This window comes from Molothrus ater, unplaced genomic scaffold (genome assembly GCF_012460135.2).
Source record: "Molothrus ater isolate BHLD 08-10-18 breed brown headed cowbird unplaced genomic scaffold, BPBGC_Mater_1.1 matUn_MA125, whole genome shotgun sequence".
NCBI lineage: Eukaryota > Metazoa > Chordata > Aves > Passeriformes > Icteridae > Molothrus > Molothrus ater.
The window spans coordinates 178,151-200,167 of NW_023416577.1; the positions used below are offsets into that span (position 1 = coordinate 178,151).

A 22,017-nucleotide genomic window follows, 5' to 3' on the forward strand; every position below is an offset into this window, starting at 1 on the left:
CACCCCAGTTTTGGCCGCTTTTACGATGCAGGAAATCGCCAAATCTGGCTTTTAACAAGAACCCGCAGAGCCCCCCCAAAACCCCCACAGGACCCCCAGACCCCCATTTCTTTTCACTTCACGTGGAGCTCCAGGATGTCACCAAATCCAGCAGGAAGCCCTGGAGCCCCCCAGGACCCCCATTAAGCCCCCTGCACCCCAAATTTGTCCCCTCTTATGCTGTGGAGCTGAGGGAAGTTACCAAACCCAGCCTTGACCAGGAGTCCCCAGAGCCCCTAAATCCCCCCAGGACCCCCATGAAAGCCCCCAACCCCTCATTTATGATGCAGAACTGCAGGAAATCACCAAGTCCAGGAAAAAACCCTGGAGATCTCCTCAAGATTCCCTGAGGAGACCCTCCCAGACCCTCCCAGCACCCCCAGACCTCAATTTTGGAAGTCACCAAGCCTGGCCATGCTCTCCATGCACAGCAGCACCCCCAGACCCCCCTAAAACCCCCGGAACCCCCAGACCCCTAAACTCCTCTATACCTCCAGCCCCTCCCAGCCCCCCCAGCACCCCCGTACCCCAATTTCTGAGCCCCCCTTACAATGTGGAGCTGCAGGAAGTCGCCGAGGCCGGCCGCGCTCTCCACGCGCAGCAGCACCGCGTCGCGCTGCCGGGTGCTGAAGCCCAGGGCCAGGCGGTCAGCGCGGGTGCTGGGCCGGTCATTGGGGGGCCACGTGTAGGTGATCAGGGCCCCCCCCTTGCCGAAAATGTACGTGGTGCCCGCTGGGGGGGGGGGAGAGAGAAAAACGGGGGGGTCAGGGGGGAAAGAAAAGGGGGGGCTGGGGGGAGCCAGGTCTGGGGGGAGCTCAGGGCAGGGGGGCTCAGGGGGTTGGGGGATTTGGGGGTCCCTGAGTGCAGGGGGACCCCCTGGAATTTGGGCACTGCAGGAGGGACCCTCGGAGTTTGGGGTGAACTGGAATTTTTTTTGGGGGGGGGACCCCAGGGTTTATGGGGAACCCTGGATTTGGGGGGTCCATGACATCCAGGGGGGGCCCTGAGGAACGGGGAGGGGTCTGAGAGCTGGGGGGGGGGAGAACGTCTGAATTTGGGGGAGGGGCTGTGGGGCCATCAGGACCCCCCCCAATGTCTGGGGGTCGCTCTTGTACCCCCCCTCCCTCCATGGCCTTGCAGGAGGGCTCAGGATGCACAAATACATCCAGAATACATCGAAAAATAGACAAAACCGCCCAAAACACCCCAAAACCATCCCAAAACAGCCAAACACACCCCAAAACAGCCAAACACACCCCAAAAAACGCCAAACACACCCCAAAACAGCCAAACACACCCCAAAAAATGCCAAACACACCCGAAACCACCGCAAAACACCCAAACACACCCAAAAACCTCCAAACCACCCCAAAATAGTGCAAAACCACCCAAACACCTCAAAATCACCTGAACGCACCCCAAAACCATCGCAAAACACCCAAAACCACCCAAAACCCACGCGTGACACAGCATGGACACATGGGGGGGGCACAGACCCCACAGGGCCCCCCGAAACCCTGACCCGGGCCTGGCAGGAGGAAGAGGAGGAGGAGGAGGAGGAAGAGGAAGAGGGGGAGGAAGGCTGTTCCAGGTTCCCAAGGCAGCAAGGAGGAGGAGGAAGAGGAGGAAGAGGCGGTGACAGGGGAGGAGGAGGAGGAGGGGGAGGAAGGCCAGGCTGAAGTACCCGCGAGCAGCTGGGGAGGAGGAGGAGGGTGAGAAACAGGAGGAGGAGAAGGAGGAAGAGGAGGAGGAGGAGGGGGAGGAGGAGGATGAAGGCTGTCCCACCTTCCCAAGGCAGTGAGGAGGAGGAGGGGGAGGAGGAAGAGGAAAGAGGGGGAGGAGGAGGAGGAGGTGAAGGAGAAGGAGGAGGAAGAGGGGGAGGAAGGCCATCTGTGTCCCTGTCATGGTGAAGAGGAAGTTGAGGGAGCCTGAGGCTGAGGAAGAGGATGATGATGATGATGATGCTGATGAGGGTTTTGGGGTCCCTGTGAGGAGGAGGAGGATGAAGGCTGATGAGGAGGGTGATGAAGGCTCACTGAGCTGGCTGTGGGTGAGGAAGGGCCGGAGGATGGCCATGGGGAGGAGGAGGAGGAGGATGAAGGTGATGGTGGCGAGGGTGATGAAGGCTCATCGTGGTGCTCATGGGTGAAGAAGGGCGCACAGGTGATGGCGATGGGGAGGATGAGGAGGATGATGGTGAGTGGGATGAGGATGAAGATGAGAATGATGAGGAGGATGAAGAGGATGATGTGGACAATGATGTGGGTGACGATGAAGGCTCACCATGGCGCACGTGGTTGGTGGCAATGGGGGGGTAAAAAAGGATGAGGATGAGGATGATGAGGAAGGTGAAGATGAGGATAAGGAAGGCGAGGATGAGGAGGATGAGGATGGGGATGTTGAGAATGATAAGGAAGGTGAGGATGATGGTGAGGATGATGATGGGGACGATGAAGGCTCGCCATGTTGGCCACGGGTGAGGAAGGGCGCACAGTTGATGGTGATGGGGAGGATGAGGAGGATGATGAGGAAGGTGATGATAAGAAAGGTGAGGATGATAAGGAAGGTGAGGATGAAGATGATGATGATGATGAAGATGATGAGGAAGATGATGAAGGTGATGATGATGATGATGATGAGGAAGGCTCATTGTGGTGGCCACGGGTGAGGAAGGGCGTGCGGTTGATGGCCATGGGGAGGATGAGGAAGATGATGAGGAAGGTGATGATAAGGAAGGTGAGGATGATAAGGAAGGTGAGGATGAAGATGATGATGATGATGGTGATGATGAAGGTGATGATGATGATGATGATGATGAGGAAGGCTCACCGTGGTGGCTGCGGGTGAGGAAGGGCGCGCGGTTGATGGCGATGGGGAGCATGAGGAGGATGATAAGGATGATGAGGAAGGTGAAGATGATGATGATGATGGTGATGGTGAGGATGATGAGGGCTCACCGTGGTGGCCGCGGGTGAGGAAGGGTGCGCGGTTGATGGCGATGGGGATGATGATGAGGATGATGATGAAGGTGAAGATGATGATGATGATGATGATGATGATGATGGTGAGGAAGGCTCACCGTGGTGGCCGCAGGTGAGGAAGGGCGCGCGGTTGATGGCGATGGGGAGGATGAGGAGGATGATAAGGATGATAAGGATGATGAGGAAGGTGAAGATGATGATGATGATGATGATGATGATGATGGTGAGGAAGGCTCACCGTGGTGGCCGCGGGTGAGGAAGGGCGCGTGGTTGAAGGCAATGGGGAGGATGAGGAGGATGATAAGGATGATGAGGAAGGTGAAGATGATGATGATGATGATGGTGAGGAAGGCTCACCGTGGTGGCCGCGGGTGAGGAAGGGCGCGCGGTTGATGGCGATGGGGATGATGATGAGGATGATAAGGATGATAAGGATGATAAGGATGATGAGGAAGGTGAAGATGATGATGATGATGATGATGGTGAGGAGGGCTCACCGTGGTGGCCGCGGGTGAGGAAGGGCGCGCGGTTGATGGCGATGGGGATGATGATGAGGATGATAAGGATGATAAGGATGATAAGGATGATAAGGATGATGAGGAAGGTGAAGATGATGATGATGATGATGATGGTGAGGAGGGCTCACCGTGGTGGCCGCGGGTGAGGAAGGGCGCGCGGTTGATGGCGATGGGGAGGATGAGGAGGATGATAAGGATGATAAGGATGATGAGGAAGGTGAAGATGATGATGATGATGATGATGATGATGATGATGAAGGTGATGGTGAGGATGAGGAGGGCTCACCGTGGTGGCCGCGGGTGAGGAAGGGCGCGCAGTTGATGGCGATGGGGAGGATGAGGAGGATGATGATGATGGTGAGGATGATGATGATGATGATGATGATGATGATGATGATGATGATGATGATGATGGTGATGGTGAGGAAGGCTCACCGTGGTGGCCGCGGGTGAGGAAGGGCGCGCGGTTGATGGCGATGGGGATGATGATGAGGATGATAAGGATGATAAGGATGATAAGGATGATGAGGAAGGTGAAGATGATGATGATGATGATGATGGTGAGGAGGGCTCACCGTGGTGGCCGCGGGTGAGGAAGGGCGCGCGGTTGATGGCGATGGGCGCCGTGCCGTGCCGCCCGTGGAAGTGGTGCACGTGGTGGGTGGTCGAGAGGCTGGAGGAGACGCGGGCGGGGCGGGCGGGGGGCACCAGCACCCCCAGCACCCCCAGCACCCCCAGCGCCCCCAGCGCCAGCACCCCCAGCGCCCCGGGGCCCCCCCGGCCCCCCATCGGCCCCTCAGCGACCCCCCCCCATCCGGCAGCGCCGGGGGGACCCCAGCGAGGGGGACCCCAAATGGGGGGAGGAGCCCCCGGATGGAGATGGAGGGGAGGGGGGAGAGAGGGGGCAGCCCCCGAATTTGGGGGGAGTGAAAAGAGGGGGGAACCCCCAAATTGGGGGGGAGTGAAAAGAGGGGGGAACCCCCAAATTGGGGGGGGTGAAAAGAGGGGGGAACCCCCAAATTGGGGGGGTGGAAAGAGAGGGGAGAGCCCCCAAATTGGCGGGGGGACAAGAGAGAGGAACCCCAAACTGGGGGGGTGAGGGTGGGGAGGGAAAGGGGACCCCCGAAATGGATGGAGGAGGGGATGGGGGAGTCCCCAAATGAGGGGGGGGGGGGAGCCCCCAAATGAAGGGGGCGGTTCCCAAATGAGGGGGTGGAGGTGGGGGGAGGGGAGACCCCCAAAAAAGGGGGGGGGGGTTGAAAGGAGGGGGGGAGACTCCAAATGAGGGGAGGGGGTGAAGAGAGAGGGTGAGAGCCCCCAAATGGGGTCTAGGGGGGATTGAACCCCAAAATGGGGAGGGAGGAGGTGGGGGGCTCCCAAATTGGGGGGTGGGAGAAGGAGAGGGGGAGCCCCCAGTTAAAGAGGGGGGTGAGAGCAGGGGGGGACCCCAAAATGTGGGGCTGGGGGTGAAGGGAGGGGGGCGTCCCCAAAAGGGGGGAGGGAGGAGGGTGAGACCCCAAAATGGGGGGAGAAGGGAGAGGGGGAGCCCCCAAAAGGGGGGTGGGGGGATTGAGAACCCCAAAAGGGGGGTCTGGGAAGGACTGAACCCCAAAATGGGGGGCAGGCGGTGAGGGGAGGGGTTGTGCCCCAAAATGAGGCCCCGGGGGGGGTTCTTGAACCCTAAAATGGGGTTTGAGGGGAGGTTGTGCCCCAAAAGAGGGTCTGGGGGGTGCTGAACCCCGAAATGGGGCTGGGGGGGGACGGCGAGCCCAAAACTGGGATGAGGGGGGGCTTCAAATCAGCTCAAAAATGGGGAGGGGGGGGGCAGTCCCAGTTCAACCCAACCTGAAGTTGGGGAAACCCCAAATCCCCCCCAGACCTGGGCCCTGGGTCACCCCAAAAGGGCCGGGGGGGTCCCCGAATCTCCCCCACCCTTGGAGCTCAATGAGCCCAAAATCCACCCACGGGGCTGGGGGGGGGGGGGGGGGGCCGGATCACCCCGAAAATGGGGCTGGGGGAGGCCCTGAGAAACCCCAAATCCCCCCAAAATAGCGCCGGGGGGGGGCAAACCCCCCTTAAATGGGGCTGGGGGAGGCAAATCCCCTAAAATAGAACCGGGGGGGGGGCAATCACCCCAAGAGGAGCTGAGGGGGGGCTGAACCCCCTAAAATGAGGCCGGGGGGGACCCAAATCCCCCCCAAAATGGGGCTGGGGGGGGGGGGGATGGCCCGAATCTCCCTCTAGATCAGGGCTGGGGGAGGGGGGGGGCGGCTCCCCCCCCTTAAAAAAGCGGCGGCGCCCCCAAAGGGCCCCGGGGGTCCCGACCCCCCCTGGGCTGCGGGGCCGGGGGGTCCCGAGCGCCCCCCCCGCGGGGGGCTCTGATCCCCCCCCCGGGGCTCAGCGCATGCGGGGGGGGGGGCGCGGGGGGGCCCCGGGGCGGGGGGGGCCAGGGCGGGGGGGGCGCGGGGGGAGCTCAGAGGGGGTCGAGCATGGTCCGGGGGGGGGGGGCTCGGGGTGGGGGGGGGGGGATGTGGGGCTGGGAAATGAGGGGGGGGGGGAGCGGGGGGATGGGGGGATGCGGGATGTGGGGTGGGAGCGATGGGGGGGGGATGGGGGTGCGGGATGTGGGGCAGGAGCGATTGGGGGGGTGGGAAATGGGGGGGGGGGATGCGGGATCGGGGGTGGGGGCGATGTAGGGCCGGGAAATCGGGGGGGGGGAGGGAGAGGAAGATGCGGGATCGGGGGGAGATGGAGCGGATTGAGGTGGGGGGGGGGGCGATGTGGGGCGATGGGGGGGGGGGGGAAATGGGAGATGTGGGGCGGGGGCTGCGGGAGGCTGAGGATGAGGACGGGGGGATGAGGATGAGGATGAGGATGAGGATGAGGATGGCGGTGGGGATGAAGCGGGGGCTGTGCCGTGGGGCGGGGGGGGCTCTGGCCTGGGCGGCGGCGGCGGCGCGGTGGGGCCGGAGGCTCTCGGGGCCCGCTGGGGCCGTGGGGCGGCGGGGCCGGGGGGCGCCGCTGGGGCCGTGGGGCGGTGGGCGCGGGCGGCCGTGGGGCGGCGGCGGCGGCGGCTGCTGCAGCGGGAGGGGCGGGGGCGGGGGAGGGGCGGGGGGAGGGGCCGGGGGGGAGGGGCCACGCGCGACCCACGAGGGGGAACCCACGGACCGAACCCCCCCCCACCCCACGGTGTGGGGAAGGCGGGGGGAGCCCCACAGAGCCCCCCCAGGGCACCCCCGCAGCCCCACCGCGAGCCCCGGAGGTGTCGCCGGACCCACGGAGCCGCCCGTGGGGACAACCGGGGACAATCGGGGGTCGGGGGGGCCTCAGGGAACCCCCCCGGGACACCCAGAGCCCCACACGGGGCTGTCCCCGTGCCCCACGGCGGGCGAGCCCCACAGCAACCCAGGGCAGCGCCACCCCCCCGCGTGCCGGGGTCCCCACAGCCCCACGGGGACACCGGGATCAGGTCCTGCCCCACAGAGCGGCCCCAAAGCCACCCCCGGGAGCCCCACCCAGGTGTGGGGCAGAGGGCGGCGCTGCCTGGGACTCACATGGAGGGAGGGGACAGGGGACAAAAGGGGACAGTGGGACATGGCGGGGACACCCGGACACGGGGAAACTTGAACATGGGGGGACATGGGGGGTCCTCATTCCCCCCCTAAAGGGACACAGGTGTGGCACGTGCTGTCACCTGCCCCTCGTTAGGGCCCGTGGGGACACGGGCAGGGGACAGAGCCACCTCTGGGCAGGGACACGTGTGTCCCTCGTGTCCCTCGTGTCCCTCGTGTCCCTGGTGCGAGAGCCCTGGGGGGACCCGGAGCCCTCGTGCCAGGCACAGGTGGCACAGGGGTGGCACAGGTGGCACCCGCGCTGCCACCTGCCCTCCTTAAGGGCCACCATGGGGCACCACGGAAGTGACGGAGCCACCTCAGCCAGGGACACTTGTCCCGTTTGGGGACACCACGGCCCGTGCCAGGGTCACAGGGCCACACACCGAGGGGACAAGGGCCACCTGCCCCCCCTGCTCGCTCCTGGGGGCTCCCCCCGGTGTGGGGTGTCCCCCACCCACCCTGGGAGCCCTGAGCTCCTTGTGTGTCCCCTTGTGTCCCCCTGTGCCACCCGTGCCACTCTGTGCCCCCAAATCACCTCATGCCCCCCACTCAAACTGGGCACAGCTGCCCCTCTGAGCTCCCCGAGCCTTCCTGAGCCCCCCAAATCCTCTCTGTGCCCCCAAATCCCCTCGTGCCCCCCACTCAGACTGGCCACAGCCGCTCCTCCAAGGCTTCTGAGCCCCCCAAATCCCCTCGTGCCCCCCACTCAAATTGGGCAGAGCTGCCTCTCTGAGCTTCCTGTGCCCACAAATCCCCCTGAGCCCCCCACTCAGACTGGGCACAGCCATTCCTCCGAGCCCCCCCGAGCCTTCCTGAGCCCCCCAAACCTCCCTGAGCCCCCCACTCAAACTTGGCACAGTTGCCCCCCTAAGTTCTCCTGAGCCCACCAGCCCTCCAAGACCCTCAAGCCCTCCCTGGCCCCCCACTCAAACTTGGCACAGCCACTCCCCCAAGCCCCCCAATGCCCCCCTGAGCCCCCCAAACCCTCCCTGGCCCCCCACTCACGCTCGGCACAGCCGGCCCCCCCGAAGGCCGTCATGCTGCAGTCGCAGGTGAAGCCGTCCCACTGCTGCAGGCAAACGCCCCCGTGGGCACACGAGTCCTCGGCGCACGTCGTGCTGGGGCCTGGGGGGGCACCGGGCTCGTGGGGACCCCCCCCAGCTCCCCCAAATCCCGAGGGGGGCTCTCAATGGGTTTTTGTGGCCCTAAATCCCCTCCCTCCCCCTGCCTTTGTGTGACCTCCAGTCCCCCAAAGCCCCCCCTGGACACCTCATTGTGCCCCCCCCCCGAGCCCCCTGCCCACCCGTTCGCCCCCTCCCCAACCCTTTGGAAAAGTCCCAGACACCCCCAAAAAAAAGCCCCGGATACCCCCAGACCCCTGTGCCCCCTCAGCCCCCCCCAGGTGCCCCCCAATTCTCCAATTCTCACCATCCCAGCCCCCCTGTACATCTCCCCCACTCTGCAGCCCCCAGACCCGCCCAGTGCCCCCCATTTCTCACTGTCACAGCCCCTCCTCATGTCCCCCATATCCCAAAGCCCCCAGACCCCCCCGTTGTCACCATCCCACCCCTCCTCACGTCCCCCATATCCCAAAGCCCCCAGACCCCCCAGCCCCAGTGCCCCCCCCCCCATTTCTCACCGTCGCAGCCCCTCCTCACGTCCCCCACGCGTCTCAGGGCGTCCCCCAGCAGGTCGGGCAGGCGCCCGTTCAGGTCCAGCGAGGCCAAGCAGCCCCGGAAGCCCCCCCGGGAGGCCACGAGGCGCGGGAGGCGCCCCAGGAGCCCCGGGCTGACCCCCCCGACGTACAGCTCACCTGGGGGGGGGCACGGGGGGGTCACCTGGGGGGCACCGAGCGTTCTGTGCACCTCGGGACAGCCCCCCCAGCCTGGTGGGGGTCACCCATTGGAGACCCCCCCCTCCCACCCCGCCCTCCATATCTCATTGTCCCTCACCCCTGCCCGGTGTCCAGGTGCACCTGGGGGACACCTGGGGGGCATTCAAAGGGTTGAGGGGACGGCCTGCTGTGGGTACCCCACTGGGGTGACCCCTCCCATCCACCCCGGAACCATCCCCACACCTCTGCCCTTCCCCAGATGTCACCCAGGTGTGTCCCGGGTAATCCCAGGTGTGTCCCAGGTGTGTCCCAGGTGTGTCCCAGGTGATCTTAGGTGCCCCAAGTGTGTCCCAGGTATGTCCCAGGTGTGTCCCAGGTGATCCCAGGTGTGTCCCAGGTGTGTCCCAGGTGTGCCCCAGGTGATCTTAGGTGCCCCAAGTGTGTCCCAGGTATGTCCCAGGTGTGTCCCAGGTGTGTCCCAGGTGTATCCCAGGTGTGTCCCAGGTGATCCCAGGTATGTCGCAGGTGTGTCCCAGGTGATCCCAGGTGTGTCCCAGATGTGTCCCAGGTATGTCCAAGGTGTGTCTCAGGTGTATCCCCAGGTGTGCCCCAGGTGTATCCCCAGGTGTGTCCCAGGTGGGTACCCACACACCTGTACCCTCCCTCAGGTGTGTCCCAGGTGTCCCCAGGTGTGTCCCAGGTGTCCCCCAGGTCTCACCCTTGAGCTGCAGCCCGCGGGCGCCCTGCCCGTGCTGGGTCACGGGTCTCCCGTCCACGCGCAGCCCGTGCAGGGCCCCCCCCTCCCGTGCCACGGCCACCTCGTGCCAGCGCCCGTCGTGCAGCGGCTGCTCCGAGTTGCCCTTCATGAGCGAGGGGCCCTCGCCCAGGTCGAACACGTAGTGGATGTACCTGGAAAAGGGGGCGTGGCCTCGTTGGGCGTGGCCTCGGGGAAGGTGGAGGGGGGGGGACTCACCTGGGGAAGGGACAAAGGGACCCCCCCCCCAAATACAGGGAGTGTAACTGGGCCGGGGGCGGGGCCAATGGTGGAGGTGTGGCCACGGTTGGGTGTGGTCGCTATGGGCGTGGCCTGAGCCAGGAGGAGGAGCTTGTGTCATGGGGGTGGAGCCTAAGGGTGGGTGGCGGGAGGTCAGCCTAAGGGAGGGCTGAGCAGGTCCCAAGGCCTGAAAAGGCTCAGAAGGTCCCCAAGGTCCCCAGGGCCCTCCTGGTGTCCCCAGGGCTCCCAGGGCATCCAGGAGGTCCCCAGGAGGTTCAGGAGGTCCCCAAAGTCCCCAGGACCTCCCACATGTCCCAGGTGGTCTCTGACATCCCCTGGAGGTCCCCAGGATGTCCCCAAAATCCCCAGGACCCCCAAGTGGCCTCTGAGCTCCCCAGGTGCTCCCTGAGACCCCCAAGGACCCCACAGGTGTCCCCAAGATCTGGGAAGATCCCTGAGCTCCCCAGCAGGGCTGTGATGTCCCCAGGGTCCCTGAGCTCCCCAGGACGTCCCCGTGGTGTCCCCCGGGTGTCCCCTCACCCCTTGACCAGCTCGACCACCAGGAAGTCGGAGCCGCTGCCACCGTTGAAGAGGATGAGGCCGTCGGGCGCCGTGGTCTTGAACTGGAAGAAGAGGTGGAAGGAGGAGAAGGCCTGGAGCGTGGCCAGCGCCACGTAGGAGCCGCGGCCCCCGAAGGCCACCGGGTCGGCCACGATGGCGCGGCGGCCGAAGCGGGCGTTGAGCTCGCAGGAGCTGATGTCGCCGTCGCGGCACAGGTCCAGGTAGGGCAGCCCGTTGAAGACCAGCCCGCTCAGGTGGCCCAGGAAGTTGGACGGGACCACGGCCAGGAAGCGGCGCTCGGTGACGATGCCGGTCTCGATGTTGTGGAACTCCAGGCGGGTGTGAGAGCCCGACAGCTGTCCTGGGGGGCGTGGGGGACACGGGGGTGGCACCGGGAGCACGAGGGCTGGCGGGTGCCACCGTGCCGTGGGCCTGTTGGTCTCATGGGCCTCCAGGCTGTGGGCGGTGTCCTCACAGGGCTGGTGACCTCGTCCCTGTGCACCCATGTCCCCAAAGACCTTCATCCGTGTTCTCATGGACCTTCATCCCTGTCCCATGGACCTTCATCCCAGTCCCCATGGATCCCTGTCCCATGGACCTTCATCCCTGTCTCATGGACCTTCATCCCTGTCTCATGGACCTTCATCCTTGTCCCCAAGGACCTTCATCCCTGTCCCCATAGACCTTCAGCCCTGTCCCATGGACCTTCATCCATGTTTCTATGGAACTTCATCCATGTCCCCAAGGACCTTCTTCCCTGTCCCCATGGACCTTCATCCATGTCGCCATGGACCTTCATCCATGTTGCCATGGACTAGCAACCCCACTGGCCATGTCCCCATGGACATGGTCATCATGTCCCCAAGAATCTGTGCACCCATCACCACATGTCCCCATGGACCTTCATCCCTCATCCCCATCCCATGGACCTTCATCCATGTTCTCATGGACCTTCATCCCTGTCCCCTGGACCTTCATCCCTGTCCCCGTGTCCCCCGTCACCATGTCCCCAAGCCCCAATGTCCCCATGGACCTTCATCCCTGTCCCAATGACCTGCAGCCCCACTGACCACGTCCCCACAGGCCTGAGCACCCCGGTGACCCCAAGAGCCCAAGCCAAGGTCCCCCCGCCCCGTCCCTGCGGTGTCACCTTCGACGGTGACGTTGTCCACGGCGAGCTGGAGGCTGCGCCCGCGCCGGGCCACCCGCACCGAGTGCCACTCGTTGTCATCCAGCCGCTGCCCCGCAAACAGCGTCTCGGGGCCCTTGCCTGGGGGCAGCGGGGACAGCGGTGACACCGGGGACAACCGGTGACATTGGGGACACCGGGGACACCAGGGATACCGGGACACTGGGGACATTGGGGACACCAGGGACACCAGGGATACTGGGACACCAGGGACAACCGGTGGCACCAGGGACAGTGGTGACACTGGGGACACCAGGGACACTGGTGACATTGGGGACACCAGGGATACAGGGGCACCGAGGGTGCCAGGGACAGCGGTGACACCGGGGACACCAGGGACACTGGTGACATTGGGGACACCAGGGATACAGGGGCACCGAGGGTGCCAGGGACAGCGGTGACACCGGGGACACTGGGGACACCAGGGACACCAGGGACAACCAGTGGCACCAGGACACCAGGGACAGCGGTGACACTAGAGACAACCGGTGACATTGGGGACACCAGGGACACCAGGGACACCAGGTCAGCAGGGACACCAGGGACACCAGGGATACTGGGGGCATCAGGGACACTGGGGACACCAGGGACAGTGGTGACACTGGGGACACCAGTGACATTGGGGACACTGGGGACACCAGGGATACTGGGGGCATCAGGGACACTGGAGGATACCAGGGGACATCACTGCACCAGGGACAAAGAGACACCAGTGACACCAGGGGACACTGCTGCTGTGCTGGGGACACCATGGCATTTGGGGACACCAGTGACACCAGTGACACTGGGGGATAGCACTGTGCTGGGGACACTGGGCCACCAGTACGGGTGACACCGTAGCAGCTGGTGGCACTGGGTGGCACTGGGTGGCACTGGGACACACTGGGTGGCACTGGGTGGCACCAGATGTTCACAGCTGGAAGTGTCCAGCAGAGAATCCAGGGGCTCGGCCCAGGTGTGACCCCCTGAACCCACCTGTGCATCCCAAACACACACATGGGGGGGGTCCCAGCCTTTCGGGGGGGTCAGGAGGGGTTTGGGGGTCCCTGTGGAGGTTTCGGGGTGATCCAGAGGGTCTGGGAGTGTCCCCAGGGGGTGTCCCCGGGGGGGGTTGGGGCAGTTTTGGGGATGTTTGGGGCAGTTTTGGGGGTGTTCATGGGGGGGTTTTGTGGGCTGGGTATCCCAGGGGGGTTGGGGGGTTTTAGGGGTGTCCCGGGGGTGTCCCCGGAGGTGTCCCGGGGCGGGGGTGGCACTTACTGGGGTGACAGCCCACGCGGACACAGTCTGGGGAGAGAAGACACGGGTCAGGCCCTTCGCAGCCGCCGCCAGGGGGCGCCCCGGGGACGGGGGGGGCGGCCGGGGGGGGCGAGGCGCCAGAGAGGGGGAACTGGGAGGGACTGGGATGGACTGGGATGGACTGGGAAGGACTGGGAATGAACTGGGAATGGGATGGGAGGGACTGGGGGGAACTGGGAGGAGACTGGGGGTGATTGGAAGTGACTGGGATGGACTGGGGGGGACTGGTTTCGGGGGTCTCTGGCGCCTCGTGGGGGTCACGGCCGCCCTGAGGGCCCAGCCTGGGGGGATCCGGGGGGGATCCAGGGGGATCCCACCCAGGGCTGGGCCCCCCCTCGTCAACCGCTGCGGGGCGGGGGGGGCGCAAACGCCGGGACCCGGGGGGGGTCCCCAATCCCATGGGAGGGTCCCCAACCCCTTCAGGGGGTCCCCAATCCCATGGGGGGTCCCCAATCCCACGGGGGCGTCCCCGACCCACAGAGGACCTGCAGCCCCTCAGGGGGTCCCCCCCAATGGAAGGGGCTGCAGGAGGGGTCCCCAACCCTGGGGGGTCCCCAATCCTCTGGGGGGGACCCTCAGCCCCTGGGGGGGTCCCAGCGCTGTGCCCCAAGTGGCAGCGGGGGGGTCACGAAGGCCCCGATCCCGCGGGGGGAGTTGGGGACACCGAGGTGGCTCTGGTGACGCTCCAGGGCCGGTTTGGGGGTCACAGGTGCAATTCTGGGGGTGCCCGGGCACCTTTCTTGGGTCCTGGGCACCTCTGGGGGAAGTTTTTGGGGTCCCAGGCACCAACTTGACCATTTTGGGATTGTAAGAACTAACCCCGACATCATTTTGGGACCTGAACACTCTTTTTGGGGTCCCAGGCATGAACTTGACGATTTTAGGGACAGGAGAACAGACCTGGGCACCACTTTGGGGTCCTGACCATCATTCTGGGCTCCCAGGCAACAACTTTGGGCCATTTTGAGGCCAAAAGCATTTTTGGGGATGTTTAGAGATCCCAAGAATCATTTTTGGGGTCATAAGAACCGGCTTGGGCACCAACCTGGCGTCCTGAGCATCACTGTGGCATCCCAGGCACCAATTTGACCATTTTGGGGTTCCCAGACACCATTTTAGAGTCCCAGGAACCATTTTGGGGTCTTAGACACCATTTTGGGGTCCCAGACACCATTTTAGGATCCCAGACACCATTCTGGGGTCCCAGGCTCTATTTTGGGGGCCCAGGCTCTATTTTGGGGCCCCAGGCACCATTTTGGGGTCCCAGGAACCATTTTAGGGTCCCAGGCCTTATTTTGGCCCTCCTGGCATGACCAGACCCAACTCGGGCCCCGTTTTGGGGAGGATTTCGAGGAGATTTCAGGGACGTTTCAGGGACGTTCCGGGGTTTATCTGGGGGGTCTCTGTGGGGTCTCGGGGGGCTCACCCAGGTTGAGGGTGAGCTTCATGCGCCCCCCGTCCAGCTCGAGGCGCAGGGTGTCGGCCGAGTGGCGCGAGGTGGTGGCCAGGACGAGGCCGAAGGCTCGGGGGGACATGAAGCGCAGGGACACGTCCTCGGCCTCCGTCTGCTCGCCCGGCACCTGCACCTTCAGGTACATGCTGCCATCATAGCTCAGCACCGCCGCCTCTGCGGGGACGGGGACGCCGCTGTCACCCTCGGCACGGCCACCTCCAGTGTCCCCAGGGTGTCCCCAGGGTGTCCCCAGTGAGCTGGGACCCCGCAGCCAGGTGAGCCCCGCCCCAGGTGAGCACCGCAGCGTGCGGGGGACATGGGACGTTGCCACCAGGTGCCACCGCCCGGGACTGGAGGTGGCTGGGGACCCCCAGCTTTGGGGGAGTCACCCGTGCAGGGGACACCCAGGTGTCCCGGGGGGGGCTCAGGTGCTCCCAGGTGTCCTTGGGGACATCCAGGCACGTCCTCCCCAGGTGTGACCCCTCCCTCCCCCCCCCAGAGGGGACCCAGGTGTCCCAATCCCCCCATCCCCTCTCCTCACCTGTCCCACAGCGCTGGCCCAGGTACCCCATGTCCCCCTAAGTCCCCCCCGTGTCACCTCGGGGTCCAGTGTCACCCTCAGTCCCCCCCATCCCCCTTCCCCAGCTCTCCCAGGTGCTCAGGAGGTGCCACCCCCTCTGTCCCTGCTGTCCCCGTGTCCCCTCACCTGTCCCACAGCATTGTCTCAGGTACCCCATGCCCCCCCCAGTCCCACCCGTGTCACCTCGGGGTCCCCTCAGTCCCCCCCAGCCCTCCCTCCCCGGCTCTCCGAGGTGCTCAGGAGGTGCCACCCCCTCTGTCCCTGCTGTCCCCGCTGTCCCCGTGTCCCCTCACCTGTCTCACAGCGCGGCCCCAGGTAGGGATCCCCTAAATCCCCCCCATCCCCCTTCCCCGGCTCTCCCAGGTGCTCAGGAGGTGCCACCCCCTCTGTCCCCGCCGTCCCCGCCGTCCCCGTGTCCCCTCACCTGTCTCGCAGCGCGGCCCCAGGTACCCGGTGCCGCGGCAGTCGCACACGAATCGGTTCCATCCCTCGCGACACGTGCCCCCGTTGCGACAGGGGGCGCTGGCGCACAGCCGGGGGGGGTCCCTGGCACAGAGCGGGGCCACCCCCGGAGCCCCCCCCGTGGCCAGGAGCGCCCGCACGTCGCGGCTCCGCCCGTCCACGAACAGGTCCCGCACGCAGCCCACGAAGCCGAGGCGCAGCCCCGCGGCCCAGAGCTCGGGGGGCGCGGGGGGGCCCGGCCGGGCCTCGGGGAGCCCCCCCAGGTACAGCTCGGCCCCCACGTCCAGGACGTCCCGGTCACCGCTGGCCAGGAAGGGCGTGCTGCGGCTGTTCACCGACACCGAGCCTGGGGACACCGGGCGGGGACCTCAGGGGACAGCGGCGGGGAGGGCAGAGGGGGGAGAGTGAGGGGACACCAGGGGACAGCGGTGACAGCGAGGGGACAGCGAGGGGACAGCGGGGGGAGAGGGGGAGACAATGGGGGAATATCAGGGGGACAGCGAGGGGACACCAGGGGACAGCTGGGGGAGAGTGGGGGGACAGTGGGGGGGATATTGGGGGGACAGCGGGGACAGTGGGGGGGGCAGCGGGGCGAGAATGAGGGGACAGCGTAGGGACATCAGGGGACAGCGGGCGCATGGCAAAGGGGAGAATAACGGGGACACCCTGCCCCACACAGCCCTTGCACACACCTGCACACCCAGTGCACACCTGCACACTCCCTGCACGCCCTTTGCACACCTGTACACCCCTCCCTTCACACCCAGTGCACACTTGCACACCCCCCGCACACCCAGTGCACACCTTCCCGCCCCTCCCCTCACACCTCTGCACACCCGCACACCCTTTGCACACCTGAGCCCCCTCACCTTTGCGCCCGTCGCGCTGCACGTCCACGTGGCACCACTCTCCGTCGGTGACCTTGCGGGCGCTGGCGCGGAGCCGCAGCCCGGCCGCGCCCATGCCCAGCAGCAGGTACAGGTGCCCGTCCAGCAGCTCCAGCGCCAGGAAATCGGGGGGCGGCGGGGGCGGCCCCCGGGGGGCTGCGGCCGGGGGGTCGCGGGGGGGGCCCTGCCCGAAGAGCAGGACCCCGTTGGGCTCCGTGGTGCGGAAATCGAAGGAGACGGAGCCGGCGCGGGCCGGGCGCCAGGTGGGCAGCGCCAGGTGGGCCTGGGGGGTGGTGAAGGTGACGGGGTCCAGCGCCGGGGGGGGGTCGCAGTGGAAGAGCAGCGCCCCGTGCAGCGTCACCCGCGCGTCCCCCTCCTGCGCCAGCCGCGACAGCTCCAGCTTGAAGTCGTTGTTCTTGTAAACCACCTGGGGGGGACGGACAGGTGAGGTTGGGGGGGTTTGGGGGGTGTTCGACATCCCGGTGGGACCCCCGATGCTGCTGTACTGAGGTGTCACCTGGAGCAGCCCTGGGGACACGCACAGGTGAGTCTGGGGTCCCTAAAATGTGACCCCCGCCCTTGTGGACACGCACAGGTGAGTCTGGGGTCCCTAAAATGTGACCCCCGCCCTTGTGGACACGCACAGGTGAGTTGGGGGGTCCCCAAAATGTGATCCATGGTCCCTGGAGACACACACAGGTGAGTCAGGTGTCCCCAAAATGTGACCCACGTAGACACCCACGAGTGAGACGGGGGTCCCCAAAATGTCACCCCCACCCCCGGGGACACACACAGGTGAATCAGGGGTCCCCAAAATGTCACCCCCACCCACATGACACACACAGGTGAATCGGGGAGCCCCTACCCGAGCCCCCCCTCACCCCAATCACGCTCACCCCTCCCCAGGTGAGGGCAGGGGGGTGGTCCCGAGCCCCCAGACTCACGTCCTTGAGGCAGCCCATGAAGTTGTTGCTGACGGGGGACCCCGGCAGGTCGGCGGTGTTGGGGGACCCCCCCACGTAGAAGAAGTCGTCGGAGCCCAGCATGGTGAAATCCTCCTGCGTGTAGCCCGTGGTGGTCAGGATGCCGTCCACCGAGATGGTCACCTGGGCAGGAGAGCGGCCGCGCTCAGCCGGGACCCCCCCAGGCCGGGGCACCCCAAAACTGGGCAGGGGGGACGGGGAGGGGACGGGGGGACACGGGGGGACAAAGGGGACAAAGGGGGAGGGGGTGGGGGTGATGGGTGGGGATGAAGGTGAGGGGTGATGGGGGGGGATGAAGGTGAGGGGTGGGTGGGTGGGGTTGAGGTCACCTGGAGGGGTTTGGGGGGATGAAGGTGAGGCGTGGGTGGGGTTTGGGGTCACGTGAGGGGGGTGATATGAAATTGGGGGGGGGGAGGTCACAAGGGGTGGAAGGAGGGGGTGAAGCCCCCCCCATATCTCCAGGTGAGACCCCCAAGGAGCCCCCCCAGGTGAGAAGGGGGCGGGCGATGAGAGGATGAGGGGGTGACAGGGGTGGGACATGGGGGAGGGGGGGTGACACGGGGGGACACGGGAGTGACACGGGGGGGTGACAAAGGGGGGAGGGGGAGGTGACACGGGGGTGACACTGGGGTGACACGGGGGGGAGGGGGGGGGGTTAGTAACGAGTTTTGGGGGGTCCCGGGGCAGAAGAAAGCTCAGACACAAACGCGGTCGTTAGTGGGGGCAGCGCGCGGGGGGCGGGGCGGCGTGCACAGGTGTGCAGGGGGCGTGCACAGGTGTGCAAGCACGTGCAAAGGGGGGTGGGGGGGACGTGCAGGGCGGGGGGCGTGCAGGGGGACGGGGGACCCTGGGGGGATGGGGGCAGCCCCGCGGCCACTTGAACGTGTGTGAGCACGCACACCTGTACACACCTGAACACACCTGTGACACACCTGTAACACACCTGTACACACCTGAACACACCTGTGACACACCTGTAACACACCTGTACACACCTGTGACACACCTGTGACACACCTGTAACACACCTGTACACACCTGAACACACCTGTACACACCTGTACACACCTGTACATACCTGTACACACCTGGGCACACCTGTACACACCTGTACACACCTGTACACACCTGTACATACCTGCACACACCTGTACACACCTGCGCACACCTGTGCACACCTGTACACACCTGCACACACCTGTGACACACCTGTACACACCTGCGCACACCTGTAACACACCTGTACACACCTGTACACACCTGCGCACACCTGTACACACCTGTGCACACCCGTACACACCTGTACACAACTGTGCACACCTGCACACACCCATGCACACCTGTACACACCTATACACACCTGCGCACACCTGTACACACCTGTGCACGCCTGTACACTCCTGTGATACACCTGTACACACCTGAACACACCTGTACACACCCGTACACACCTGTACACAACTGTGCACACCTGTACGCACCTGTACACACCTGTACACACCTGCACACACCTGTACACACCCGTACACACCCGTACACACCTGTACACAACTGTGCACACCTGTACACACCTGTACACACCTGCACACACCTGTACACACCCGTACACACCTGTACACAACTGTGCACACCTGTACACACCTATGCACACCTGTACACACCTGCACATCCCTTTGCGCACCTGTGCACTCCTGTACACACCTTCACACACCTGCACACACCCTTGCACACCTGTACACACCTTTGCACACCTTTGCACGCCTGCGCACAGCTGCGCACACCTGTACACACCCGTACACACCCATACACACCTGCACACACCCGTACACACCTGTGCACACCTATGGACTCCTTTGCACAACTGTGCACAACTGTACAAACCTGCGCACACCTTTGCACACCTTTGCACACCTGCGCACACCTGTACACACCTGTGCACACTTGCAAACACTTTTACACACCTGCACACACCTGTACACATCTGTACACACCTGTGCACACCCGTACACACTTGTACACACCTGCACACACCTGCACACACATGCGCACACCGGTACACACCGGTACACACCCCTACACACCTGCACGCACTTACTCTCACCTGTACACACCTGCACACACCTGCACACACCTGTGCACACCTGTACACACCTTTGCACACCTGTGCACTCCTTTGCACACCTGTGCACGCGCCTCACACCCTCTCACGCCCCCCCATCCCCTCCCCCCGCGGCGGGGGCGGCCCCGGTGCCCCCCTGGGTGGGTTGGGGGAGGGGAGGGGGGGGATTGAGGGGGGTCGGCGGTCTGGGGTAGGGTGGGGGAGGGGTCAGTGTTAGTCAGGCCGTGCAGGGGGCGTGGCCGGGCGCGTGCGGGGGGCGGGGCGCAGGCAGCGGGGCCCGCCCCCAGCCCGGGGGGGAGGGGCTTTGGCGGGGCGGGGGGGGGAGGGGCGGCCCCGCTGCCTGCGCGGGGGGGGGGGGGGAGGGGGCGGGGAGGGGGCGGGGATGGGGGAGGGGCGGCAGCTTGTCCTGAAAACGCCGTTTCCATCCTCGATTTGGGGAGGGGGCAACACCCCCCCCCCAAAAAAAAAATTCACCCACCCCCCCCCCCTTTTTAAATCCCCTGGGGCGGGATTTGGGGTGAAAGCGGCTGGTTTTGGCACAAATGGGGAAAAATTCAAAGGAATCGCCCCAAAATGGGGAGGGGGGTGGGGGTCCCACGGCCCCTCTGGGAGTGACAGGTGCATTTTGGGGGGAACCCCAAATTTTGGGGTGGTTTTGGGGCTTGTGGAGCCGTGCTTGGCCACGAGGGAGAGGATGGGAGCAAATTGTTCAAAATTCCAGGAATTCACCCCAAAATGAGGCGTCTGGGGGCTCCGTCCTGACCCACGCTGGGGTTTTTGGGGGGAAGTGATGGAGAATCTGAGCCTTGGCTGTTTCAGGGGGTGGGATTGGTATCAAATTGCTCCAAATCCCTGAAAATCACCCCAAAAATTTGGTCTGGGACTCCATAAAAGTTTCTGGGGGAAAAGGAGCCCACCCCGGGCTGGGTTTTGGGGTGAAAACGGCTGGTTTGGGGACCAGGGAGCTCCAGCTGTGCCCTGGATGGTGTGCGGGGCAAAAAAATGTCCAAAATTTCTAAAATTCAACCCAAAATGGGGGAGTGGGAGCCCACATCGTCCCCTTGTGGAAAATCAGCAACTTCTGAGCTTGGCCTGACCTTTTTGAGTGGAAATCAGTCGGTTTTGGCATTGGTGATGTGCAGGTGTTGGGTTTATCCAATCACCCAAAATCCAAAAGATTCCCTAATTCACACCAAAACGGGTGGGGGACCCCACACTGTCCTCATGGACAAAACCACACCCTCAAAAAGGATTTTTTTGGGGGGGAAAATCAGCTATTTTTGGCATGGGGGAGGCGATGCTCCGCCACAAGATGGCGGACGGGTGAAGATTGCCCTAAATCCCTCAAATTCACCCCAAAACAGCAGGAGTTGAACCCTCTTGAGAAAAAATATCACCGTCCTGACCCCGGATAAGGATTTTTTTGGGGGGGAAATCGGCTCATTTTGGCACGAGGGAGCCACAAGATGGCGGACGGCCGAAAATTGCCCAAAACCACTAAAACTCACCCCAAAAACGGGGCGGCAGATGGGTTCTGCCCCCATCGAGCACCACCCGCCCCCTCAGGAAGGATTTTTGGTGGGATGGGAGGAAGAGGAGGGTGGGGGGTAGAACCAGCTCTCGTTTATTTTGCCATGACGGGAGGGGGCGCAGCCGAAGCTCGGCCTGCAGAGATGGCGGATGAAAATTTTTTTTTTTTTTTTTTTTTTTTTGCCCAAAATCCCCCGGATCGGCCCCAAAAGGTTGGGAGTCGGGGCCACACGGCGAAGCCAAGGAGTAACAATAGAGTGATAACTACCAGGTAATGCAGTTTGTTTACCATAGCGTGTCCGATCCCTGCGTGCTGGCGGCGAGAGAAGGACAAAACACAAACGTGACGTTTTGGGGGGGGGTTGTTTTTGGGGTTTTTTTTGGGTTTTTTTTTTTTGGGGTCGTTCTTGTTTTTGTTTTTGGATTATTTTTGGGGGTGGTTTTGGGGTTGTTTTTGGGTTTTTTTGTTTTTTTTTTTTTCTTGGGGGGTGGTTTGGGGTTGTTTTTGTTAAAAGGGGGGGGCCCCCCCAGGATTAGTGGGGGGCGGGAGGTTAGTGGGGGGGGGCCCCGAGGGGTGGGGGGAGGGGGAAGCGTGTTAGTGGCACGCGCACACACAGGGGGGAGGGGCGTGGCACGAGGAGGGGGGGTGGGGGTGGGGGAGGGGCGGCGCCCACCTTGGGGGAGGGGAGGGGGAGAGAAGCAGAAAGTTGTCAGTAAAAAGGGGGGGGGGTGGGTTGGGGGGGAACCCCCGAAACTCCACCGGTCACCCCCCTTGTGGGGGTTGGGCAGAGACCCCTCCCCCAGTCGTGTGTCCAGTGCTCCCAGTTTGGGAGGGTCCATGGAACCAGTGCTCCCAGTTGGGGACAGAGAGGTCCTGCGGTCGGTGCTGCCGGCGGGGTGGCGGAGCAGCATGTCCAGTGCTCCCAGTGCTCCCAGTTGGGTGCTCGAGCAAGACACCCAGTGCTCCCAGTTGAGTG

General features: G+C 64.3%; 2 protein-coding genes across 16 annotated transcripts in view; both read right to left on the minus strand.

Moving 5' to 3' along the window:
• The window catches only part of LOC118701081 (neurexin-2-like), a 37,086-nt gene that overhangs the window by 9,422 nt on the left and 5,647 nt on the right, over positions 1-22,017 (minus strand). For 5 of the 15 annotated variants that reach the window (XR_008509080.1, XM_036405685.1, XM_036405690.1 and 2 more), the window contains 12 exons: positions 21,309-21,353; positions 17,353-17,514; positions 16,391-16,835; positions 15,484-15,867; positions 14,453-14,653; positions 12,988-13,014; positions 11,692-11,811; positions 10,521-10,902; positions 9,705-9,895; positions 8,792-8,965; positions 8,158-8,277; positions 590-771 (listed from right to left, as the gene is read on the minus strand). Coding sequence is in view for 14 of the 15 variants with exons in the window: in XM_036405685.1 (XP_036261578.1) it covers positions 590-771; positions 8,158-8,277; positions 8,792-8,965; positions 9,705-9,895; positions 10,521-10,902; positions 11,692-11,811; positions 12,988-13,014; positions 14,453-14,653; positions 15,484-15,867; positions 16,391-16,835; positions 17,353-17,514; positions 21,309-21,353 (2,433 nt within the window). In the remaining variant the exon portion in view is untranslated. The remainder of the gene's footprint in view (positions 1-589; positions 772-8,157; positions 8,278-8,791; positions 8,966-9,704; positions 9,896-10,520; positions 10,903-11,691; positions 11,812-12,987; positions 13,015-14,452; positions 14,654-15,483; positions 15,868-16,390; positions 16,836-17,352; positions 17,515-21,308; positions 21,354-22,017) is intronic. The other 10 variants (XM_036405691.1, XM_036405683.1, XM_036405693.1 and 7 more) reach the window with 5 other exon arrangements.
• On the minus strand, positions 17,521-21,250 carry LOC129047114 (keratin-associated protein 10-9-like). The gene is made up of 3 exons (XM_054518281.1): positions 19,573-21,250; positions 19,043-19,512; positions 17,521-18,711 (listed from the first exon to the last, which is right to left on the minus strand). The coding sequence occupies exons 2-3, from the start codon at positions 19,370-19,372 to the stop codon at positions 18,106-18,108; spliced, it is 936 nt and encodes a 311-aa protein (XP_054374256.1). The 5' UTR covers positions 19,373-19,512; positions 19,573-21,250; the 3' UTR covers positions 17,521-18,105.

Coding starts and splice junctions, on each gene's coding strand:
- LOC129047114 (XM_054518281.1), bottom strand. CDS start 19,372: ATGTGTACAGGTGTGTGCAGGTGTGTAAAAGTGTTTGCAAGTGTGCAC. Junction 18,712..19,042: donor GGATGTGCAGGTGTGTACAG/GTGTGCATAGGT, acceptor GGGTGTGTGCAG/GTGTGCACAGTTGTGTACAG.